General features: G+C 40.0%; 1 protein-coding gene and 2 pseudogenes across 1 annotated transcript in view; 2 read left to right on the forward strand and 1 right to left on the reverse strand.

Moving 5' to 3' along the window:
* Nucleotides 1–5,387: 5,387 nt before the first annotated feature.
* On the forward strand, nucleotides 5,388–5,987 carry LOC102860345 (annotated as a pseudogene).
* Nucleotides 5,988–8,369: 2,382 nt separating this feature from the next.
* Nucleotides 8,370–26,011, forward strand: part of ASB7 (ankyrin repeat and SOCS box containing 7) — an 89,313-nt gene continuing 71,671 nt past the window's right edge. Inside the window, exon 1 of the mRNA XM_006900054.1 lies at nucleotides 8,370–8,580. Coding sequence (XP_006900116.1) covers nucleotides 8,370–8,580 — 211 coding nt within the window. The remainder of the gene's footprint in view (nucleotides 8,581–26,011) is intronic.
* Nucleotides 11,833–12,943, reverse strand: LOC102860754 (annotated as a pseudogene).

The following is a 26,011-nucleotide window of genomic DNA, read 5'->3' on the forward strand; positions in this document are numbered from 1 at the left end:
GTAGGAATTGCTGGGTCAGATGGTATCCATAGGGGTTTTGTGGCTGTAATCTTTGCATAAGTATAAATTGAATGGAAAATAGTATGAATTTGAGCTGCCAACCTGCAGAGTACTTGTTTTTAAGTACTTTTAGGCTTTGGGCTTTTTTGTTTGTTTGTTTGCTTTTGGACTTTGACTCATAGTGACCTGTTGAATTGTAGAATGATGCACAGTCTGGCCATTTCATTAAGGTGATCCTTTGCTTTCCCAAGCTAATCCAGTACAACCATTTGTACTATTCAGGGTCCTTGATGTGTACACAAAGGAACAGTAATTTAAGAGTTATTAACAGGATCCCTGTAGGCTATATAAAGAACTAATCTTTAAAGATAAAAATCTCCTTTTATTAGCCATAGATTCCATTTTGGACCTGTCCGCTATAAATGAGCACCTATTTTCTCTAGTCTTGTATAGAAACAGTGTGAATATTGTTGTTCTTACGTGTTGTCAAGTTGCCTGTAACTCATAGCAGCCTTGTGTTTAATAGCTCTGAAGCCTGCCCTGTCCTGAGACAGTCTCACTGACTCCAATACACCTATCCTCATTGCCCCAGTCACTGAGTCAATCCATCTCATCTGAGGTCTTCCACTCCTGCGCTATCCCTCCACCCTTCCAAGCATAATGTCCTTCTCCAAGGAGCTGTCCCTCCTGGCCACATGACCAAAGTATGTGAGACGGAATTTCAAAATCCCAGCCTCCCAGGACAAACTTGGTTTCACCCTCTCCAAGACAGACATGTTTGTTTTCTTGGCAGTCCATTTTATGTTTAAGACTCTTTTCCAGCATCACAACTCAAAGGCATCAATTTTTTATCATTCTTAGTCATTATCCAGCTCTCTGATGCATAGTAAGTAGTTGTGAAGACCAAGCATGGATCAGGTGCACCTTAGTCTCTAGATTGACATCGTTGCTTCTCAGTACTCTGGAAAGGTCCCTGACAGCAGATTTACCTAATGCAATTCATCTTTTGATTTCCTGATTGCTGATGCCAAGAGTGTTGATTTGTGGAGCTGAGCAAACTGTAACTGTTAACAAATTCAATCTCTTCTTCATCCATCATGCTGCTGCCAATTGGCCAGTGGTGAAAATCTTTGTCTTGATGTTCATGTTGAAGCTTCAGTTCATGTTGGAGACCACAGTCCTTGACCTACAGCAAGCACTTCAGGTCCACCTTAGTTTCAGCAAGCAAGGTTGTACCGTTTGCATAATGTAGGTTGTTGATGAATCTTCCTCCAATCCTGAGGCCACATTCCTCCTCATAAAGCCCAGCCTCCCTAATGATCTGTTTTGCATATAGATTGGAAAAGGTGTGGAGACACGTCACATCACTGACCCACTCCTTTCCTGATTTTGAACCATGCAGTGTTTCCCTGCTCTGTTCTGAGGACTGCTTCCTGGTTCAAGTATAGGTTTCATATAAGCATAATCTATAATTCTCATACTTTTCAAGATTAATCATAATTTGTGATCCACTGTCAAATGCCTTTTCATAGTTAATGAAACACAGATATTGCTTTGGTACTCTTTTGACATTTAAAAGGTAATTCAAAGAGAAGCAAGTCTGAAAATAGATATTCTGTATAGAGCAAAGAGAAGAATCTGTGCTTCATCTAAATTCCAAATGTGTACATCTTACCCCTTATTTACTCTTTTAAAAAGCTGCTGTTGTCAGGGAAAAGTTACTACCTTGAAAATTAAGATATAATGAGGTTCTTTCATTAAGAATTGATCTCTGCTGGTGTGCTGTGTAGATGTCCTAAAAAGTGCTGAAATTTCAGCTCATTTAAGGGTAAACAGAGGCAGTCATCCATGAGTCTTTATTCCTAGGGGAGTGGTGGTTTGGGATTTTTTTTAGTAATTTTTTTATTTTTTTAACTTTAGGTTAAGAAGGTCTACTGGCTCTAGCAGCTGGACACCCTAGAGCTCCCCCTGAACCTTCCATGATGCTTTGTGTGCACAATGGTTGTTAGTCAGCATCTCTATAAGGAGAAGGTGCACTCAACCAGAAGGTAAGTTGTTGAGCTGAATCCAGAGTCATTTCTCCTGTTGCAGGTAAAAATCATTTCACTTTTACATTTCTCTGTTGAATTAACAAATATATACTAAAGCAGGGCTCACTAAAAGAAAATTCAGGGATTTTTGTTGTTGTTGTTGGAATGTTTTTCTTGCATAGTAGACTTTGTTTTAGTGCTAAAGTAATTATCACGTGAAAAATTATATTAAAATTACATACTGTGAACATATAAGAAGTTTCCATTAAAAACAGCTACCTTTCACCCCAGCAACAATAGCAAAGTTCAACAGAGCAACAAACAACAAATGCTGGTCTGGTTGTGAGAGATTGGAACCTTTATTCATGCTGATGGGAGTGTAAAAGGTGCAACCACTCTGGAAGGCAGTATGACGCTTTCTCAAAAAGTTGGAAATAGAAATAACATTTGAACCAATAATTCCACTTCTGGGAATATACCCTAAAGAAACCAGAGTCCCCATACAAACAGATGTATGCACACCCATATTTATTGTTCCATTATTCAGAACAGCAAAGAGATGGAAGCAATCCAGGTGCCCATCAACAAATGAATGAAGAGAAAAACTCTGGTGTATTCACACAATGAACTACTACGCAGCACTGAAAAACAAGGAACTTGTAAAACATTACACAACATGGGTGACCCTGGAGTACATTATACTAAGTGAAAAAGCTCAGCCATAAAATGATAAATCCTCCCTAATAGCACTGTTATGAAGCAGGACTGACGTGTAGAGTGGGGGAAACTAGGAAAGAAGGGATGGATCATGAATACTGCATTAGAACAGATAAAGAACTGTTTAAAAGAAATATATGATTAGACATTATTTGTAGGACATCAGTCTAGAATAAGAGGTTCTTGGCAAAGTGGACTGGGAGAGGGATAAGGGAGGTGGAGAGGGAGGAAATTGTGCAACAGTGAGTGAATTTTTTTTTTTTTATAAAGAATGAACTAGAGAAGGAGGATGGAGGAAAATGTGCAATACTGAAAGAATGAAAATCCATCTTTTCTGTAAATGTTCATTAAAATCACAATAAGAAAAAGAGAAGTTTCCATTAATTCCTTCTGTTGGACATCAACATTTTTGTATGTAATTAAAAAAATGAATACCTCTTCTAGTTAAAAAAGTTCTTGGATTTGAACATAGCCAGAATACCATTAGAAAAAGGGAACTCATCAATAATAGTCATTACCCATGACTAATGTCTCCCAGATACTGTTCTAAAGCTGAACATTCAGATTAAGACAGACTAGGAAGAAGGATTGGACATCCACTTCCAAAATAACAGGCCTACGAAAACCCTGTACAAAAGGCCACACTTAGAGTAACCTGGTAAATATGACAACTGAGATTGAACCCCCAAATATGGAAACATAAAGAAGGAGGAAGATTTGGAGTAGACACTAGTGATTGGAATATGGAGTGTGAGAAGCATGAATGTAGGAAAACTTGACATTATTAAGAAAGAAATGGAACACATAAATATTGACATACTGGATAGTGGCAAAATGTGATGGACTGTCATGGGACATTTTTAATCTGACAATCATATGATCTACTGTGCTGGAGATGAAAAACAGCCTTGCTTAAAAAGTCATTTTTAGATCCAACTTGAAATACAATGTTGTGAGTGACAGGATAATATCCATACTCATACAGCGAAGTCCAGTGAATACCACTATCATTCAAGTATATGCATCAACAACCAGAGCCAAAGAGGAGGAAATAGACGATTTCCACTTACTTTTGCAGTCAGAAATTGATAAAAAATGAAATCAAGATACATTAATAATAATAGGTGGCCGCAATGGAATAGTTGGGAAATGAGAAAGATCAGTATCGGAAATAATGGACTTGGTGACAGAAATGAAGCTGGAGATAAAAATGATAAAATTCTGTACAATGAATAATTTATTCATTACCAGTACCTTTTATAAGAAACAAACGCAGACTATACACATGGATTTGACTTGAAAGTATGCACAGGAATCAGATCCATTACATCTGTGGACAGAATCTTTGGAGAAACTCAGTATTAGCTGTGAAAAGTGGGCCAGGTGCTGATTGTCGGATAGACCACCAACTACTCATGCATCTTCAAACTTAAAGCAGGTTAAATCAAAGCCACAGGAACCAAAATTTGATCTTGAATGTATCTTACCTGAATTTAAAGACCATCTCAGGAACAGATTTGAGGCCTTGAACACTAATGAATGAAGACCAGATGAGCTGTGGGAGGATATCAAGAATATCATTCATGAAGAATACAAAAGGTCATTACAAAGATAAAAGAAGACCAAAATGGATATCAGATGATATTCTGAATATTGCACTAGAGCGAAGGGAAGAAATCAAGAAATTAAGGAACTGAACAGAAGATTTCAAAGGGCAGCTTGGGAAGACAAAGCAAATTAATATAATAAAATTGCAATGAACTGGTGTTCAAAAATCAAAAGGTTCCAACTTGCTTGGCATTCGTTAAACTGAAGGAAGTAAGAAACCAAATTCAAGCCTCGAGTTGCAATATTTAAGGATACTATGGGCAGAATATTAAATGATCCAAGAAGCATTAGAAGAAGATGGAAAGATTACACAGTCCCTGAACCAAAAATAATTGGCTCACACAGAAGAATTTTATGAAACAACATATGATCAAGAGACAATGGTGATGAAGGAGGAAGTTCAAGCTGCTCTAAAGGCATTGACAACAAGGCCCCAGGAATTGACAGCATACCAGTTGACTGACTTCAACAAGCAGATGCTGTACTGAACATGCTCACCAAGTTGTACCAAGAAATGTGGAGGACAACTACCTGGCCAACAGACTGGAAGAGATCTGTATTTATTCCCATTCCAAAAAAAAGGGTGATCTGACAGAGTGTGGAAGTTTTCGAACAGTATCACTAATATCGCACACAAGCAAAATCCTCCTGAAAATTATAAAAAAATGACTGGAACAGTAGGTTAACAGACACAAGATACAAGTTGGATTTAGTGGAGCCGAGGCACTTAGAAACATTATCACCAGTGTCAGGTGGATCTTGGCTGGAAGCAAAGAGGTATGTCTTTCTGTGCTTCATTGGCTATGCAGAGGCATTTACTGTGTGGATCACAACAAACTGTGGTTAAGTTTGAGGAGAATAGGAATCCCAGGAATACTTGACTGTGTTCACGCAAAACTTAATACTTGGACCAGCAGGCATTTGTAAGAATAGAGCAAGAAAGAACTGCATGCTTCAGTTAAGAAAGGAATATGCGGTTCTCTTCCTGATTCCGCGCCCTTGTTTTTTTCCTGGACTATTGCTGATAACAAGATGTCTTCAGGAGTTGCCAAAATTGGGTACCCTGCCCCTAACTTCAAAGCTACAGCTGTTATGCCAGATGGTCAGTTCAAAGATATCAGTCTGTCTGACTACAAAGGAAAATATATTGTGTTCTTTTTTTACCCTCTTGACTTCACCTTTGTATGCCCTACGGAAATAATTGCATTCAGTGATAGGGCAGAAGAATTTAAGAAGCTCAACTGCCAAGTGATTGGTGCTTCTGTGGATTCTCACTTCTGTCACCTGGCTTGGATCAACACGCCCAAGAAACAAGGAGGGCTAGGACCCATGAACATTCCTTTAGTATCAGACCCCAAGCGCACCATTGCCCAGGACTATGGAGTCTTAAAGGCAGATGAAGGCATCTCATTCAGGGGCCCTTTCATCATTAATGATAAAAGGATCCTTAGACAGATCACTGTGAATGACCTCCCTGTTGGTCGTTCTGTGGATGAGATTCTAAGACTCGTTCAGGCCTTCCAGTTCACGGACAAACATGGGGAAGGGTGCCTAGCTGGATGGAAGCCTGGAAGTGATACCATCAAACCTGACGTCCAGAAGAATAAAGAGTATTTCTCTAAGCAGAAGTGAGCACTGGCCGACCCAAAGTGCCAGGCTGCAGTGGGCAGCATTGAGAACAAAACCATCTTTTGTACATTCTTTGTGCTTAAAACACAAGGTCCTAGACTTGGCCAAGATGTGGTGTGTGATAGGATAGGTCTTTTCCAGCAGAGGTTGGGCTGGATAATGTTCTTATGGCCTGAGCTATACTGTTGGATAGGCCAGCTGTTGTGTATTATGTACCAGTAGTAGTGGGACCTGAGAGTATTAATCTTTTATAGTTTCTATTAAACTTGTGAACCAAGAAAAAAAAAAAAAGAAAGGAATATGCCAGGAATGCATCCTAACTCCATACCTTTTCAATCTGTATGCAAAATATATCATTCAAGAGCCTGGACTTTATGAGGAGTAATGCAACATTAGGATTGGAGGAAGACTCATCAACAGCCAGTGTTGCAGATGATACAACCAACCTTGCTTGCCAAAACTGAGGAGGATCTAAAGGATTTGCTGCAGAAGTTCAAGGACTGTATTCTTCAATATGGATTGAAACTTAACATCAAGAAGACAAGATTCTCACCACTGGGTCAATTAGCACCATGATAGATGGAGAAGAGATTGAGGTGGTTAACAGTTTCAGCTTGCTCAGCTCCGCAATCAACGCTCTTGGTATCAGTAGCCAGGAAATCAAAAGACCAATTGCATGGGCAAGTCTGTTGTCAGGGACTTCTCTAGAGTACTAAGGAACAATGATGTCAGTCTAGAGAGTGCCTGAACCATGCCATGGTCTTTGCAGTTACATACTATGCGTCAGAGAGCTGGACAGTGACTAAGGATGAAAGAAGAAGAATTGATGCCTTTGAGTGTGGTACTGAAGAAGAATATTGAACATACCATGGACCACCAAGAAACAAATAAGTCTGTCTTGGAGAGGGTGAAATCAAGTTTCTCCTTGGAGGGTAGGATTTTGAAGCTTAGTCTCACATACTATGGGCAAGTGGCCAGGAGGGACAAGTCCTTGGAGAAGGATGTCTTATTTGGAAGGGTGGAGGTAAGCACTGGGAAGGAAGACCCTAGATGAGATGGATTGACATGATAACTGGGGCAATGGGATTAATGTATCAGAGTCAGTGATATTGACTCGGGACAGGACAGGCGTCAGAGCTACTGTATATAGGCTCTCTGTATTGCATTCGACTCGTTGGTACCTAACAACAACAACAACTTCCACAGAGCAGCTGGTAGATTCAAACCACATGCCTTAGGGTTGGCATCACAGTTTCTTATTCACTAGGCTATCATCAAATAACAAAGTGGGGAGAATATAAAGAGGATAAGATAAATATAAACATTTTAATCTACGTAATGCCTCCGTTTTCCACCCCCTCAATCCTTTCATCCTCTGGGCTAGAAAGAAGTAAATATAGTTAAAACACTTTAGGGAATGAACCTAAAGTGTTTGGTTTGTTTTTTTTTTTTTAAAGAAAAAAGAAATCTGCTTCTCACTAAGATCTTTAGGAGCCCAGCGTAATAGAGATGGGGGCATGCTAAGTTACTAACTAAAAAATCGATGGTTTTAATCCTTTCAGAAATACCTTAGAGTAAAGCCCCTTGTGGTCTCTGTTCGGAACAGCTATATAAACCGTGAGAGTTCAGGTCTGCTCTGAAATATATGAGATCACCAGAAGTTGGGATTCATAGCAGCTGCTTAGTCTTCAGGATTAGTGAACTGTTTAGTTCATACTTCACATTTATTGACTAAGTTATTATTAGTATCAAGATTCTCAAGCCTGAACTCATTGCCATCAAGTCAGAACCCACTTACAACTGATCTTTCAAGCAAGTTTCTCCAGTGTTATAAATCATAAGGCAGGGGCTTATACCTGTCTTTACACCTTAGTGACATATCAGGTAAGTTAGACCTTCTAACACAGGTTCTCATTTGAATCCTATCTGTACGTCATTTAAAATAGTGATCTTGTAGACCTACGTGGGCTTTTAAACTTGGTGGAGATTGTAACGATGGAGTAGGATTGGACAGAATTTTGATATCTTGTACATGGGGTCACTGTTAGTCAGCTCAGTGGTATCTAAGAATAATGTGTTGTTTGATTTAGGTTTTAAAAGGCCTTGGCAAATTCATTTTAGGAGTTTAGAGATGAAAGATTTGGTTTCTTTGAAGTGGTTTCTAAATTTAGGGAAATTATTGGAAGTTTTGATCCTTATTTAAAAACGTTGATTAATTAGTTGTAGTCTGAGCTATTATAATTACTAATATTTACATGATTTAGTAGTGGAAATTTGTTATTTAATGGACACGGTAGTCAATTTTTCTAAATTACATGCATTTTGCACTTTAAGGCTGATCCCTGTGACCTAATGAATTCTTGGTAAAAAGTGCGCTCAGCTAGGATGTTACACCACCATTGTCGAAGGAATCCTGAACTCCAGGAAGAACTGCAGATTCAAGCAGCAGTGGCCGCCGGCGATGTCCACACTGTGCGGAAGATGCTAGAGCAAGGCTATTCTCCAAATGGCCGAGATGCTAATGGGTGGACCCTTCTTCATTTCTCTGCTGCAAGAGGGAAAGAGAGATGTGTCCGAGTATTTCTAGAACATGGAGGTGAGTTCTCTAGAAGCAAACCTTTTTCCTCAAGTAGAAACTTAAAAGAGACATTGTATTTAAGTGAAAGGGGATGTATGTATTGGTGTGGTTGTAGTATTTTAATACTTCTCTTTCAAGCGCTTACTCTCTGATACATTTTTGTCTGAATTACCCTTATTTTGTTTAAAACCAGATAGTTTAAAATACCAGTTTGGTGAATGTTATTCCCCCCACCCCCTCAGTTGTAATCAATATACAGCCATGTTACCCTGCTATTCTAAGTAATTCCCTTCTTAGATTTGTCTGGTCACTTTTGCTGAAAAGCAGAAGTGACTGTGGTGCCCACCATTGGAGCACAACACTTGGTTCCTCATTGATAGTTGCCCAGCTAGATGGACTACATCCCTTCAGGTGCGGATTGTGACCCTATTGTAAAAAGTCTTCTTTTTGATGCTTCTCTTAATTTTAATGTGTTAGAGTACTAACCTTGTCTAGAATTATGTATAGCTTCTCAGTATCACACAAAAAGATTGGTTATCTAAGGTCTAATTTTGTATATGCGCATATGTTTGTGAAGACCTCGTGGCATGGTGGTTAAAAGTGTTTGGCAGCTAACTGATAGGTTAATGGTTGGAACCACACAAAGATGGTGCAGCAGTCTGTTTCCATAGATGCACAGCCTTGCAAACCTTATGGGACTGTTCTACTCTGATATGTAGGGGTGCCATAAGTCACATTAACTCAGTAGCAATTTTTTTACATAAACCACAGTGTGCGTATATAAATTATGGTGTAAACCAGCTTTGTTGAGTCAGTTCAGGATTCAGGTCACATTTTAGTTTTTTAAATGCTGATTAATGTTAATTCATTTTTATTTTTAGGGCCTACTTTATTATCAGTATAGATGTGCTTACTTGTACATAAAATCTGAGGCCTTCTTCAACTTTGATGAGGATTGTGTGAAGTGTGCTGACATAGAAATACTATGAATATATCAACTTATTGAAAGGTGGTATTAGATCTGAGACTCCTGACAGGATGCTATCCCAGGGTCATTCTAAATGGTAATCAAATACCAGGAATTGTCATCTGTTAGAGGGCCCAACTCTCTTTGTCATTTGTTCCTGCCTACCTTTCTTACTTGGACCTCATTTCCTCATTTTTTCCTAACTAGAGCTATCATCAGCCCCATTTTTCTGAGCTTAATGAAGGAGAAGAAAAAGTGGGAAGCCAGGAAAAAAGATGAGGAAATTAAAAGGTGGATGTAGTTGCAGAACACTTAAAATTATGGCAGTGCTTCATAAAACCAGAGTGACCAGAGTCACAAAACACATTTTTTTATTGAGCTAGTCCTGGGCAGCTTCCCTTTTACTTTTATTAGTATTTTTTGGTTAAAAATACATATAAGCAAACCTCACTTCTACTTAACAGCATCTAGATGACATTGTTTACATTATTCACTTGTGCCAACATTCTCATTATTTCTCTTCTGATTGTTTCACTCTCATTAACTTAAATTCTTTGTGCCACAGTCTTTTAAAGATAATTGTTCTCAGAAACAATGTCAAAGTTCAACAGGCAGCAAGCAACAAATACTGGCAACACTGTGGATAGATTAGAACTCTTTTTCACTGCTGATAGGGATGTAAAATGATACAACCATTATGAAAGGTGGTCTGGTGCTATCTCAGAAAGTTGGAAATAGAAATATGAATTGACCCAGCAATTCTGTTGCTGGAAATATATCTTAAAGAAATGTCAAACAGATATATGCACACCCATGTTTGTTATTGTGTTATTCACAATAGCAAAGAAATGTGAGCAACCCAAGTGCTCATTAATAAGCGAATGGATAGAAAAATTATGTTGCATCCACACAATGGAATACTATGTAGCATTGAAAAACAATGAAATAGTAAAACATTACACAAAATGGGGAAGACTTGAGGACTTTATGCTAAGTGAAGTATCTCAGTCACAAAAGGATAAACACTGCATAACACTGCTGTTATAAAATAGGCCATACATGGGGGGTGTTGGACAGGGACTGGGGAAAGAATGGATAGATAATGAACACTGCATTAGAATAGATTAAGGGAAGAACTATTGGAAAGGAATATATGAAGAAGCATTATTTGTATGAGAATCATTTAGAGCAAGGGGTGCATTACGGCATGGGTTAGGGGTGGCTGAGGGAAGGAGAAAATGTGCAACATGACTATATTAAAAAAACAAAAACATTTGTACATATAATCTTACATAGATGATTCTAAATTTCTTTAAAATGCAAAACTGTAACTTTTTTGAGCATATATTCATTTAAAGCTGACTTTAAGAGATAGTTTCAGTTCAGTATTTGAAGATCAGCTCAGAGTACTAAACTGAGGAATTCTGTTTTCATTAATACCACATAAGTTTGATTTCTTTTAAATATTAAAAGTTCTGTTTCACATTTTCTCCCTTATTATGAAGATCAATATATTATGTCTCTGATCAGGATATTACTAGTGGTATCTGAGTACTGTCTAATTCTAATCTCAAGGTAGAAGAGCCATGAAGACAAGAATTGATTCTTGAGTTTCTTTCTCTGTTTATCCAGAGAGAGAATAATAGTTGTGTGCCAGTCTTATATCTTAAAAAAATGTAATCAAACTAGAGCAAATAATTTATTTAAACCTGTTATCTGTTAGATATTTGTTCTCATTTTTCTGCTACTAGAATACCTTATAGAAATATCTTTTGACTACATATCTTTTTTTTTACATATTAGAATTTATCTTGTAGATAATTCTTAAATTTTCTACAAGTTGCCAAATCAAAAGGATGTAATTTTTTTTTAAAGAAACACAGATATTGATGGATTGTATTTCACAGTGGTTGCCATTGCTGTGTCTCTGCCAAGCAGGTGGAATAATGGCTGTGTTGCTAGCTGGCTTGTTCTTTTTTTTTTTTTTCCACATTTAGCATTTTTATTCAATTTTCTAGCAGACGATTTACATACCTGCCCCCTTCCTTTAGGTCAGTATGGCAATTTTCCAATATCAATTGTTTAAAGAGACTCTTTGGTAAAAAATGGAATCAGACAGGCCGGGGGGATAAATCTTTGCTGCTTTTAAAATATCAACACTTTCACAATTCTATTCTCACACACATCACACGCACACACACACAGGAGCATCTGCACGGTCGTGTTTTCAGTGTTTCTTGCGCGTGGGGAGGCAGGCAGCTGCAGATGGTCATGCTGGCTCAGTCTCCGAGGTTTGCTCAGCTTCACATTATTCGGAGGCCCTGGATGGAAGACTCCAAGGTCTTGAAATCCCAAGTTGTCATGGCTCCATCGATGCCAGTGGTGCAGAATTTACGACATTCTTGCTTGTCCACCTCATAAATGGACACCTGAGTGATGCTATTCTGGTGCAGCGTCTCCAAAGCCGTGTTGCGGTCCTCGGTGGTGGCCCGGTTGTCCATGTTGCGGAAGCGTTCCATGGCAGACGTGTTGCGCTGGATGCTCTGTTTCGGAATGTCCAGTTTGGAGACGAAGGTCAAGCAGCCACGGTCGTCATAGTTGAAGAGCATTGGGCAGCAGTCATGACCAGCAGCCATGACGCTGTTCTCCGACACAAATGACACGCTCAGGAGGGGCAGGAACTGTCTTCAGAGTGGAGACCTGCACGCTTTTGGAGGCATCGGCTACGGACACAGTGCTGTCGTGGCTGACCCAGGCCAGGCGGCTTCCGCTGGCGGAGAAGCTGACGCCGTGGACCCAGCCGCCCGTGCCACTGCCACCAAACTCGGACATTAGCTGGCCAAAAGGCATCTTGCTGCCCCATGGTGTACTGGCTGGCTTTTCATCCACTTCTTTAATGTAGGCAGAAAACACCCTGCACTTGAAGTCGCAGGAGCCTGCCGCCAGCAGAACGTTGTTGGGATGCCAGTCCAAGCTGAGGACTGTGGAGCGGATGGGCTTCTTAATGTGCTTCCTGACCCACCAGTCATTTTCGGACTCGAAGTAGCAGACGGAGATGAGCCGTGCCCCGCTGCGCACGGCAAACTTGTTCTCCAGCGGGGACCACTTCACGAATGTGGCTGCCCGGTTGATCCGCAGGATCACCAGGGTGGCCTTCCAGACGCCATCCTTCTGGCTCCAGACGTAGGCATTGCGGTCTGCCCCACACGTGACGATGCGGTTGCTCTTGGGTGCCCAGTCAATGCCTGTGATGTGTCCGTTGTGTTCCTTGAGCTCATGAGCTTTCACCCACTGGCTCCCGTTTTTCTTGTAGATGTGGACTTCATGATTATTGGGGCTCAGGGCAATCTGGGTGCGATCCCGATTCCAGGCATGGCAGGTGATTGGCTTGAGCAAAAACTGATGCAGGGACATTCTTCGTAGTGTTCTCGGAGGATAAAAAGCTGGGACCAGGGGCTGTCTGTCCAGGCGGGTGCAGAGCGGAGAATTCGCGGACTCTGGTCAGTGGGCGTGAACAAGCTCCGGCCTGGCTTGTTCTTTTGATGGATGTTATACTGAAGTGCTTGCCTTTTATTTTTTTTTAAATGATATACAGATAACAAAATACTACTAGAGGACTATGCTCATGTTTTATTTCTCCTAATTGGTTTATAGGAATCATTTCAATACATTTTCACTTGTTAATTACACATTCCAACCATCTCCCAGTTTACAGCCTTTCACAGTATTGATGTTGGTTTTGTTATTGTTAATGAGCAGAAGTCTCATCTATATCTTTATACACCTACAGAGAGTACCTTTTCAACCTATATGCAGAACAGATTATCCAGGAGCTGAGCTCTGTGAGGGAAAATGTGGCATAAATATCATTAAAAAAATCTGCATTATGCAGATGACACAACCCTGCTTGCTGAAACTGAGGAGGACCTGAAGTGCTTGCTGCAGAAGGTCAAGGACTACAGCTTTCAATATGAATTGAAGCTCAACATCAAGAAAACAAAGATTCTCACCACTGGACTAATTGACAGCATTATGATAGATGGTGAAGAGATTGAGATTGTTAACAGCTTCAGTTTGCTTGGCTACACAACCAACACTCTAGGTACCAGCAGCCAGGAAATTAAAAGACGAATTGCATTGGGAAAGTCAGCTATCAGAGACCTCTTTAAAGTACTGAAGAGCAATGATGTCAGTCTGGAGACTAAGGTACGCCTGATAAAGGCCATGGTCTTTGCAGTTACTTGCTGTGCATCAGAAAGCTGGATGACTAGGGATGATAGAAGGAGAATGGATGCCTTTGAGCTGTGATGCTGGAGAAGAATATTGAATATACATACCATGGAATGCTAGGAGAACAAGCAAGTTCATCCCCGAGAGGGTGAAACTAGGCTACTCCTTGGAGGCAAGGATTCTGAAGCTTCGTCTGACCTACTTTGGACATGTTGCTAGGAGGGACCCATCCTTAGGGATGTCATGCTTGGGAGGGTGGAGGGACAGCACAAGAGAGGAAGACCCTTGATGAGATGGATTTATTCAGTGACTGGTATAATGGGGTAGGTGTGTCAAAGACACAGGATAGAGCAGGGTATAGGGCTGTTGTACATGGGTCGCTATGAGTTGCAGGCGACTCAGCACCTAGTGTGGAGTGATCTCATTCAGCGTCTTGTCCTGTCCACTCTAGTCATCTCCAAATAATGTAATCCATTGAAATGAAATGCTTGTCTCTTTAAAATACACCAGTCATTTTCCATGAGTGATGTATTTTAGGATGATATCCAAAGTCCTTCCTGCTGTCTTCAAGTCTTTACACTATCTGTCTCTGCTTCCTTTCCAGCCTCACCTTTAAGCTACAGCATGTCTGGCATTTCTTCATATGCATTGAGCTCAGAAGCTTTACCTAGGAACTACTGGGTCATGTAAAAGCCACTGGACAATATAATCAAGAGACATTGGTTCTGTGTTTCACATTGTGCCAGCATTCTCATTAGTTCTGTACTAGTTGTTTCAGTTACTTTAGTCCCAAGATTCTCAACTTTCTCATCTGTACTTAGAGATAATAGTTGCTTCTGGTTTTATGTGAAAAATCAAACTCATTGTTGTGGAACGAACCGAACCCCTAGCTGGCCCTCCACTGGATTTCCAAGGCTATGAATCTGCACAGATATCCCTTCTTTTTTATTTATTTTTTTTTATTTTTTTTCCCCCCTTCTTTATCCCTTGAACCACAGGTGGATTCAGACTCCCAGAGTGGGGCATCCATTGGGTTAGCAGCACAACTCCCTGTGAACCATGCCAGCAGAGCTTTCCAGTAGACAGATTATTCTTTTTACATTGGAAGCTTTTCTTCACTCTGGGAGTTGCTTTGTCTTTTATCATTCTTGTTCTTTAGTACTTTTTTCTTTTTTTTTAATTGTTAAAAACATGTATGGGGATCCAAGGATGTAAGGGGTGGGAGCAGAAGGTTGCACATTGTGGAGGGAGTGGATAAAGGAAAATGAGAAAGATCTGACTGGGAGCAGAAAAGGTAGGGTAATGGTAGGTATAGTACAGTGGTGATTAATTTTTTTTTTTTAAAAGAGATTTTCTTTTTCATTTGTGAGTTTCCCCTCTGGGAGTTGGGGTGCAGACTCTGGCTCTTTCATGCTGAACAGGGGCATTGAGATAAAGAGAAAGTGGAGTCCACTTTAACATTCTACTGGTAGTCTTAATTTGAAGCTATTTTCATGACGTTTTTTGACCTCTGGACGATAAGGTGTCTGTGTGGGTGAGTCCAGTGGACATGACTGCCTGAACTTTGAGGTTCCATCCATCTTCACTTCTTCAGCTGACAGTTATATTTTCCTTTTATCTCTGGAACCAGGCTCAGGGTTCAGGTTCTTAAATAAGATTCCATATTCAGGTTACTTACAGGAGAGAGAGCAAATCTGGAGAGAGCAAACTTGTGAGTTACAAAGAGAAGGGCTTTGGAGGTTTTACAGGTGTACTGGAGGAGGAGATGAAGGAGAATGGCTTAGATAAAGTTCCTTATACACATCAGGCAGCTCTCCCAAGGGGCCAGGTGGTGCTCCCCAGGGCCTGGGCGGCATTACTTTTACCCCCAAAGCTCTTCTGAAGTCTGGACCTTGCGACCTACCAGCAACTGTGTCCAGAGACAGCACTTCTTGTTCTAGCACCACTGTTAATTGCTCCCTTCTCAGCCAAGCGTTCTAATTGTAACTTGAAATAGATATTATTACTTTCCCTTTTCACAAATGGAAAAGGGGCTTCTAGAATGATACACAGACCTGCTCAAGGTTGAAAAAAATAATAAAGGCAGTAGAACAAGAACTGAAACCAAGGTCGTCTGAAGGCAGGCTGTGAGGCACTGAGCACCATGTGACACTTGGGTCGGCAATTTTTGTCTTCCTCTCAGGCGAAATCCTGCTAAAGATCATTTTCAAAATGTCCAGGAGCATATACTCAGGACTTGGGTGCACAGGGCTACTTTGTTTTCTTAAGGAATTGTGATTTAGGCAATAAGTTTGAATCTTACTTCCACAGTATTCAGGAAGTAAATTAGTTTGAGCTAATTAATTAAACATATGTTATCTCAAAGGGAAAATATTTGTTTACATGTGTTGATTTTAAACAGATAATTTTTTAAAAATCTTTTTTTTTTCCAGCACCATACTCAAAGGTTGTTGTTATGTGCCCAAAGTTAACAGTCTTTATCTTTTGGGATAAACTATTACTTAAAGCTGACTTGAAGGGATAGTTTTAATTCAAGACTTAAAGAGCAATTCAGCATCACATTCTTTGCGACTCTTCCATCTCAGGATGTTTTTAAGAATTTGGAGTTCTTATCCACATTTTTTCTCCTTTTCTGTTAGAATGTTCAGTAGTGTTTACCTGGAACTTCAGGCAGAGGAGGCAGTGAATGATGTAGACAAATTGTCCTGATTCTTAGTTTAATTCTTTTCTTCCTGACAAATAATTCAGTAGTAGTATCTTAGAAAATCACTTGGAAGCTTTTAAGACCTAAAACAGTACTCCCCAGCATAGGAGATAAAGCATTAGTTTAAGAACTATGTTTTGCCAGCTAATTAGGCCTGGTTTATGCAACTCATGTTAGTGTCCACCTGTTTGCTTTGCTCATGCCTCCTACTCTGTCAAGTTGTGTTCTCTGCTTAGGGAAATCTCTTACCTTTAGGTCAGATGCCACTGTTACATGCTAGTATTATTGTTTCCTGTAATTTTTCACTGTACTTACCACCTTGATATAATTATCAGTTATTCTGAAACTTCTTAAGGGTGGAACTCATGTCTACCTTCAGCAAGAAATATTTCTGTTTTCCCCAACAAAGAAATGAATCAGAGAAAAGAAAAACAAAATATAAGCTAACTGGTTAACTAAGATAGTTTGCTTGGCTCTCAGTTTTACAAGATAAAAAAATGACTACTCTCTTTATAAAAAACAATGATTGATAATGGACTAGTACTGTGTTGGATTAGAAAAGGATACTATGTTGGATTAGAAAAGGGACTAAATTCATAATGCCTGGTGTTTTCCTAAAAGCATGTAGGTTCTTTAGGAGTTTCTATGCTTCGTCCTCTCTTTATTTTTGAACAAATACTATGCTGAAATGTAAAAAATGCAGAGGGAGTTCATCCAAGAAATAAAGGTTACAAAGAAAGAAGTAATGTAGGTATAAGAGGCAGTCAATAAACCACATATTCACATAGAATTTTAGTAAATATATAACCTAATCTGAAGAACAAATTCAAACCTCGAGTTGCTATAATCAAGGATGCTTTAGGCAGAGTATTAAACGATTCAGGAGGTATCAAAAGAAGATGGAAAGAACATACTGAGTCATTGTATCGAAAGGAATTGGCAGACACAGAAGAATTTAATGAAACAACATATGAGCAAGAGCCTATGGTGATGAAGGAAGAAGTTCAGGCTGCTTTGAAGGAAATAGCAAAAAATAAGGCCCCAGAAATAGATAGTATACCAGTTGACATATTTCAGCTAACAGATGCTGCCCTGGACGTACTCACCAAGTTGTGTCAAGAAATCTGGAGAACAGCCACTTGGCCAACTGACTGGAAGAGATCTGTATTTGTTCCCATTCCAAAGAAAGGTGACCCAACAGAGTGTGGAAACTATAGAACAATATCGTTAATTTCACATGCAAGCAAGATTCTGCTGAAGATTATCCAAAAACGACTGGAACAGCACATCAGCAGAAAACTGCCAAAAGTCGTGGTACTAGGGATATTGTAGCTAATGTTAGATGGATCTTGGCTGAAAGCAGGGAATAGCAAAGGAATGTCTATCCATGCTTCATTGATTATGCAGAGGCATTTGACTGTGTGGATCATAGCAAACTTTGGCTGGCTGAGAAGAATGGGAGTCCCAGAGTACTTGACCGTGCTAATGTGAAACTTATACTTGAACCAAGAGGCAGTCATCAGAACAGAGCAAGGAAACACTGCATGGTTCAAAATTGGGAAGGGCATACGCCAGGGATGTGTCCTGTCTCCATACCTTTTCAACCTGTATGCAGAACAGATCATCTGGGAGGCTGGGCTCTATGAGGAGAAATGTGAGGTCAAGATTGATGGAAGATCTATCAACAATCTGCGTTATGCAGATGACACAACCCTGCTTGCTGAAACTGAGGAGGACCTGAAGCGCTTGCTGCTGAGGGTCAAGGACTGCAGCCTTCAGTATGGATTGAGGCTCAATGTCAAGAAGACAAAGATTCTCACCACTGGACCAATTGGCAGCATCAGGATGGATGGTAAAGAGATTGAGATTGTTCACAGCTTTAGTCTGCTTGGCTCTACAGTCAACACTCTTGGCACCAGCAGCCAGGAAATTAAAAGACGTATTGCAATGGGAAAGTCTGCTGTTAGGGACCTCTCTAAAGTACTCAAGAGCAACGGTGTCTCTCTGGAGACTAAGGTGCGTCTGGTACAGGCCATGGTCTTTGCTATCACTTGTTATGCATCAGAGAGCTGGACAATGACCAGGGAGGATCGAAGAAGAATTGATGCCTTTGAGCTGTGGTACTGGAGAAGAGTGTTGAGGGTACCATGGACTGCTAAGAAAACAAACAGATTCATCCTGGAGAGGGTTAAACCGGGCTGCTCCTTGGAGGCAAGGATTCTGAGACTTCGTCTGACATACTTTGGTCATGCTCTAAGGAGAGACCGGTCCTTGGAGAAGGACATCATGCTTGGGAGGGTAGAGGGCAGGCATAGGAGGGGAAGCCTCTCTGGGAGGTGGATTGATTCGGTGACTGGGGCAATCGGAATGAGTGTGTTTGAGACAATGAGATTGGCACAGGATAGAGCAGAGTTTAGGGCTGTTGTACAAAGGTCGCTATGAGTCGCAGGTGACTCAACGGCACATAACAACACAACAACGACATGCCAGGCTCTGAGATAAAGATGAACACACTAATATGGTGCCAACCTTTTGGCATTTCACCATCTACTAATATTGTTCATGTGGGCTGTCAAGTCAAAGCCGACTCATCGTTGATTCCCTAGCAAGTTTTCAGGGCAGTATATCACAAGGGAGAAGGTTGCCCATCTTTCTCTTGCGGAGCAGCTGGTGGATTTGATCCACAACCTTTGGGATTGCAGCACAATTTCTTACAACTAAACCATCAGAGTTCCCTACATTCTACTGAGTACATAGACTTATAGCCAATAATTACTGCACATAAAATATATGCATAATGCTTGTTAAAACTGTAAGCTAGATATTAGCCTTTTTTCTGTTTTTTTTCTGTTTGTTTCAGAAAACAGGCATAGTTAAGGAATTGATTAGCCTATAGTAATTTACTTCCTGAATAATGTGGCACTGAGATTCAAACTCATAATTCTTTAAGAAAACAGGGTGGCTGCAGTAGAAAAATCAACGTAAGGGTAATATGCAAAAAGAACTTCATGATCTGTTTAGGGTAGTATGAGACTTTCTTGAAGGTAAAATCAAATTTAAATTCTTGAATGGGGCTCAGATGCAGAAGGATTAGGCAGTGAAATTACCCTAAGCAATTGAGAAGACAAAGGTGAAGAGGAGATATATTGCTTTTAGGAACTGAAAGGAATTTAACATGGTCGACACATAGCCAATGATTTATTTTAGAAAGAGTAGTAAGCTGTTGAAACATGTGGAGGAAGGACATTTTTGTCCTAGAAAGTTCACTGTTGATGGTCTGTGTATATGCTGGAAGGACCCAGAACTTCAGATAAGAACAGTGCATTCAGTGCCCTCTTGGGCCTTTTATCTCATTTCTCCACCCACACCTTACAGTAAATATGTGCTCGGTGAGCACCAGCTGTTTCCAGGGACTATTTTGAGTTTGGGAAATGTGTGAACAAAATTAAGTTCTTGTTCTTAATGGCTCAGGAGACAGATGGCAAATTTGAAAAAGGAAATATGTGTCAGATGATTTAGTTTTTCATTTATGGCCCAATCACTAATTTCAAAGTTTGAAGAGGAAAAAAAGATTTTTATGAATTACAGGTGTCTTATGTTTATCACACCTATAGTCAAGATGCATTGATAGTTAACTGATGATTAGAATGCTGAAGTTTTTCAAAGGAGTTTATTCAGTAGTTGGCTTCTTTTTAGAAAATATAAATAAGGCCTTGATGGTAGATATGAAACTGAATTGCTAATGATAGAATTCTGCAATATCAAGGACTAATTCATCAGAAACGTATATTTTCAGAAACATAAACTACTATACATGTGATATTCACTAGATGAAACACACAGAATCCAATGGACTGCATGTGTGGGAAATGACAATAGATAAACTTAGTATCATCAGTCAGGACAAGGTGAGGGACCAACTTTGAACAGAGTATCTATTTTCATGTTCAGATTGATGCAAAATTAGACAAGTCCATGAGAGTCAAGCTAAAACCTAGAGAATGTTGTTGTTGTTGTTGTTGTTGTTATGTGCCATCGAGTCAACTGTGACTCATGGTGACCCTGTGCACCATGATTTTGAACCCTGCCCTGAGCTGGTCACACTATCTCCAACACACCTACCCCCATTTTTCCCATTTATGCCCCAATCCAGATCATCTCTCATCTCTTCCTCTTTTCTACTATCTTGATCTTTCTAAGCATGATTTCTTTCTCCAAGGACTGATATATTCTGGCAACATGCCCAGAATATGTCAGCGTTTTTGCTTCTAAGGAAAAACCTGGCTTCACCTTCACCTTCTCTAGAACAGACTTGTTTGTCCTTTTGGCAGTCCATGGTATGCTCAGTACTCTTCTCCAGCACCACAATGCAAAGACATCAATTCTTCTTGTGTCATCCTTTTTTATTATCCATCTTTTTGATAAATTCTAATTCAGCAAGTGATTGTGAAGCCCATGACCTGGATAGGCACACTTTAGTCTCCAAACTACATCATTAGTCTTTAGCATTCTGGAGAGGTCTGTGACAGTAAGTATTTTAGAGGAGGTGGCTTGTTTATCTGACAGCAGATTTTCCTAATGCAGTTCATCTATTGATGATGGTGCTGAGAAAGTTGATTGTTGAACTGAATAAGCTGAAATTGTTAACAGTCTCAATCTCTTGTCCAACTGTCATGGTGCTACCAATTGGCCCAGTGATGAGAATCTTTGTATTCTTGATGTTGAGATGCTGCTACTTATATTGAAGACTATAGCCCTTGACCTTCTGCAGTAAATGCCTGAGGTCCTTTTCTTTTTTTTCAAGCAAGTTTGTATCATCTGCATAGTGCAGGTTGTTGTTGAGTCTTCCTCCAATCCTGATGCCACATTCTTCCTTGCCACATTCCAGCCTCCCAGATAGTCTGTTTGGCATATACATTGATAAGGTATGGAGACAGGATATGCCTGATGCACTCCTTTCTTGATTTTGAACTATGCAGTGTTTCCTCGCTCCCTTCTCACTATTGCTTCCTGGTCCAAGTATAGGTTTTGCATGAGCACAATTAAGTGTTCTAGGATTCCCATTCTTCTCAATGTTAGACACAATTTATTGTGATCCACACAGTCACATGCCTTTGCATAGTCAAGAAACATGGATGGACATTTCTCTGGTACTCTGTTTTCAGCTAAGATCCATTTGACATTGGCTGTGATGTCCCTTGTAGTGCCATGGCCACTTCTAAACTCACTTGCATTTCTGGTAGTTCTCTGTTGATTGATGTACCATTCCTGTCATTTTTGGATAATCTTCAGTAAGATTCTGCTTGCCTGTAAAATTAGTGAGATTTTGAAATAATTTCCACACTCTGGTTGTGGGGAGGGGGACATTGAATATATCTGATTGCACTTTAGAGAATGTCTTAAATAATTTTCATACATGGAACATTAATAAAGACAGAAGTCTTATACAATGGCATTAAGGGGATCTTACATGAAGAAAGCAAATAAAAAGGTCATAATAAAAACGGGGGGGAAAAGACCAAAATGGGGGTCAGGAGAGACTCTGAAACTTCCTATGAGGGCAGAGTACCCAAAGCAAATGGGAGAAATTATTAAAGGGGTGAGTAGAAGGTTTCAAAGGGCTACCTGAGAAGACAAGGTAAAAGTATTGAAATATGTAAATACTGGCTTTAGGAAACCAACAAGGAAGAACACACTTGGCAATTCTCAGTCTGAAAGAACTGATGGAAGAAATTCCAGCTGTGAGTTGCCATTTTGAGGGATCCATAGGCAGAAATTAAATGATAGAAAAATCCTCAAAGGAAGATACACAAAGAGTAGATACCGGAAAGAGTACATCATCCAAGTTGCACGAATGATATTGGTGAAAACTAAAGCTCCAGAAGTTAATAGAATACTCACTGAGATGCTTCAATAAATAGAAGCACTTGCTCATTGATGCCATGAAATTTGGAAGTTGCCTGGCTTTCATGCCTTTTCTTAAAAAGGTCCAGTGGAGTGTAGAAATTGTTTTTATGTGCCATTGAGTCACCTGTAACCTATACTGTCTCTATACACAATAGCTGTGAACCCTTTCAGGCCATATTGTTAATGTCCTAGGCAAGCAAATTATTACTAAAGATAGTTAAAAATGACTGTGCTGTACATCAGCAGGTGAGTGCTAGAAATTTGAGCCAAATTTGGAAGACGGTATGGAATGAGGAATATCATTAGTCTTGCCAGATTGAAAGCAGAGACTCTGCTAAACATTTGACTTTATGAATCATAACCAATTATGGATAACCTTGCAAAGAATAGGAATTTGGAACACTTAATTGTGTTCATGTGGAGCAGTAACATATACCAAGAGGTTCCAAATGGAACAAGGTTAAACTGCTTTGTTTAAATCAGAAAAGGTATACCTCAAGATTGTATGTATTTTTTTAAAATATTTTTGTTGATTTTCATATAATAATATCTTTATGCTTCAGTATGGACTGAGGCTCAATGTTAAGAAGACAAAGATTCTCACCACTGGACCAATCGGTAGCATCAGGATGGATGGCAAAGAGATTGAGATTGTTCACAGCTTCAGTTTGCTCAGCTCCATGGTCAACACTCTTGGCACCAGCAGCCAGGAAATCAAAAAACGTATTGCGATGGGAAAGTCTGCTGTTAGGGACCTCTCTAAAGTACTCAAGAGCAACGGTGTCTCTCTGGAGACTAAGGTGTGCCTGATACAGGCCATGGTCTTTGCAATCACTTGTTATGCATCAGAGAGTTGGACAATGACTAGGGAGGACAGAAAGAGAATTGATGCCTTTGAGCTGTGGTGCTGGAGAAGAGTATTGCATGTACCATGGACTGCCAAGAAAACAAAACAGATTCATCCTGGAGAGGATTAAACCAAGCAACTCCTTGGAGGCAAGGATTCTGGGGCTTTGTCTGATATACTTTGGGCATGTTGCAAGGAGGGACAGGTCCTTGGAGAGGGACATCATGCTTGGGAGCGTGGATGGACGGCGCAGGAGAGGAAGACCCTCTATGAGGTGGATTGATTCACTGACTGGGATAATCGGGATGGGTGTGTCAGAGGCAGTGCGATTGGCATAGTATAGAGCAGGGTTTAGAACTGTTGTACATAAGATCACTATGAGTTGCAAACGACTAGACAGCACATAACAACAACATGTTTCATTTATATACATTGTATTATACAATCTTTCATTTGCATTATGTTTCATACAGTGATTCATATACATTCTATTTTATATTATTTTGGTACTAGTTTATTTACAAAATTCAAATACATTGTTTTTCACACCAGAACCTTCCCATTTCCCTCACCCCCTCATCAAATGTGCAAACCCATGAATAAACCCCTCCCCCATCCTCATCCCTCTGCTTCCACCCTTTCCCCCTGCTAGCTGTTTATACTCATTGTACAGTAAAGGAAGATTGTATCTTTTCATCACACTTTTAAACTTGTGTGTTGTTGTTATATGCTGTGGAGTTGCTTGCGACTCATACCGACTCTGTGTACAACAGCCCTAAACCCTACTCTAATCTGTGCCAGTTTCGCTGTCTCTGACATACCTAGCCCATTACCCGAGTCTCAATCCATCTCTTCAAGTGTCTTCCTCTCCTGCGCTGTCCCTCCACCCTCCCAAGAGTGACGTTCCTCTCCAAGGACTGATCCCTCCTTGCAGCATGTCAGATGAAGCTTCAGAATCCTTCCCTCTAAGGAGCAACCTGGCTTCACCCTCTCTAGGATGAACTTTTTAGAATGTTTTTAGAACATTTGTTTTCTTCAAAGCCATCAATTCTCCTTCTGTCATTCCCTACTTATGTCCAGCTTTCTGATGCATAGCAAGTGATTGCAAAGACCATGGCCTGTATCAGGTGCACTTTAGTCTCCAGACTGATGCTGTTGCTCTGCAGTAGTTTGGAGACATGTCTGACAGTAGACTTTCCTAATACGTCTTTTAATTTCCTAGCTGCTGGTGCCAAAAGAGTGTAGATTGTGGAGCCAAGCAAACTAAAGCTGTTAGCAATCTCAATCTCTTGCTAAGGAAAATGAAATAAAATCCACAGAAACCAAAATAGGACCTTGAATCTATCCCACCTGAATTTCAAAACCATCTCAGGAACAGGTTTGAGGCCTTGAACACTAATGAGCAAAGATCAGATGAACTATGGGAAAATATCAAGAATATCATCAAGGAAGAATGCAAAGCATCATTACAAAGACAGAGGAGGAAGAAAAGACCAAAATGGATATAAGAAGAGATCTGAGTATTGCATTAGAGTGCTGAAAAGCCAAAGCAAAAGGAAGAAACCAAGATATTAAGGAGCTGAACAGAAGATTTCAAAGGGCAGCTTGGGAAATCAAAGTATGATAATGAAATGTGCACAGAGCTGGAGTCAGAAAATCAAAGAGGCTGAACTCGCTCAGATTTATTAAGCTCGAGAAACTGAAAAACAAATCCAAACCTCTAGTTGGAATACTTAAGGATACTTTGGGCAGAATATTAAATGATCCAGGAAGTACTAAAAGAAGATGGAAGAAGTACAAAGAGTCATTGTACCAAAAGGAATTGGCGGACACAGAAGAATTTCACAGAACAATATATGAGCAAGAGCCTGTGGTGATGAAGGAAGAAGTTCAAACAGCTCTGAAAAAAATTGGCAAAAAAAGTGGCCCTAGGAACTGATGGTAATACCAATTGATATATTTCAGCAATCAGATGTTGCTCTAGATGTGGTCACCAAGTTGTGCCAAGAAATGTGGAGGACAGCTACCTGGCCAACTGACAGGAAGAGATCTAGGTTTGTTCCCATTCCAAAGAAAGGCAATCCGACAGAATGTAGGAATTATCAAATAAGTTAATTAATCTCACATGCAAGCAAGATTCTGTTGAAAATTATCCAAAAACGACTGGAAGAGCCATAACCGGAGAACTGCCAGAAATGCAGGTTGGGTTTAGAAGAGGTCATGGTACTAGGGATATTGTAGCTAATATTAGATGAATCTTGGTTGAAAGCAGGGAGTACCAGAGGAATGTCCATCTTTGTTTTATTGACTATGAAAAGGCATTTATTTGACTCTGTGGACTACAACGAACCATGGCTAACTCTGAGAAGAATGGGAATTCCAGAGCACTTGATCATGCTTATGTGAAACTTACACTTGGACTAGGAGGCAGTCAATAGAACAGAGCATGGAAACACTGTACCGTTAAAAATTGGGAAGGGTGTATGACAGGGATGTGTCCTGTCTCCATACCTTTTCAATATATATGCAGATCAGATTATCCGGAGGCTGGGCTGTATGAATAGGAATGTGACATTAGGATTGGAGGAAGACTTCTTAACAGTTTCCATTATGCAGATGGCACAACCCTGCTTAGTGAAACTTAGGAGGACCTGAAGTGCTTGCTCCAGAAGATCAAGGCTACAGCCTTCTATATGGATTGAAGCTCAAGATAAAGAAAACGAAGATTCTCACCAATGGGACGATTGGCAGCATCATTATAGATGGTGAAGAGATTGAGATTGTCAAACTTGTA

The sequence above is a fragment of the Elephantulus edwardii genome, unplaced genomic scaffold, assembly GCF_000299155.1.
Source record: "Elephantulus edwardii isolate Elephantulus edwardi_28Jun2011 unplaced genomic scaffold, EleEdw1.0 scaffold00272, whole genome shotgun sequence".
Lineage (NCBI taxonomy): Eukaryota > Metazoa > Chordata > Mammalia > Macroscelidea > Macroscelididae > Elephantulus > Elephantulus edwardii.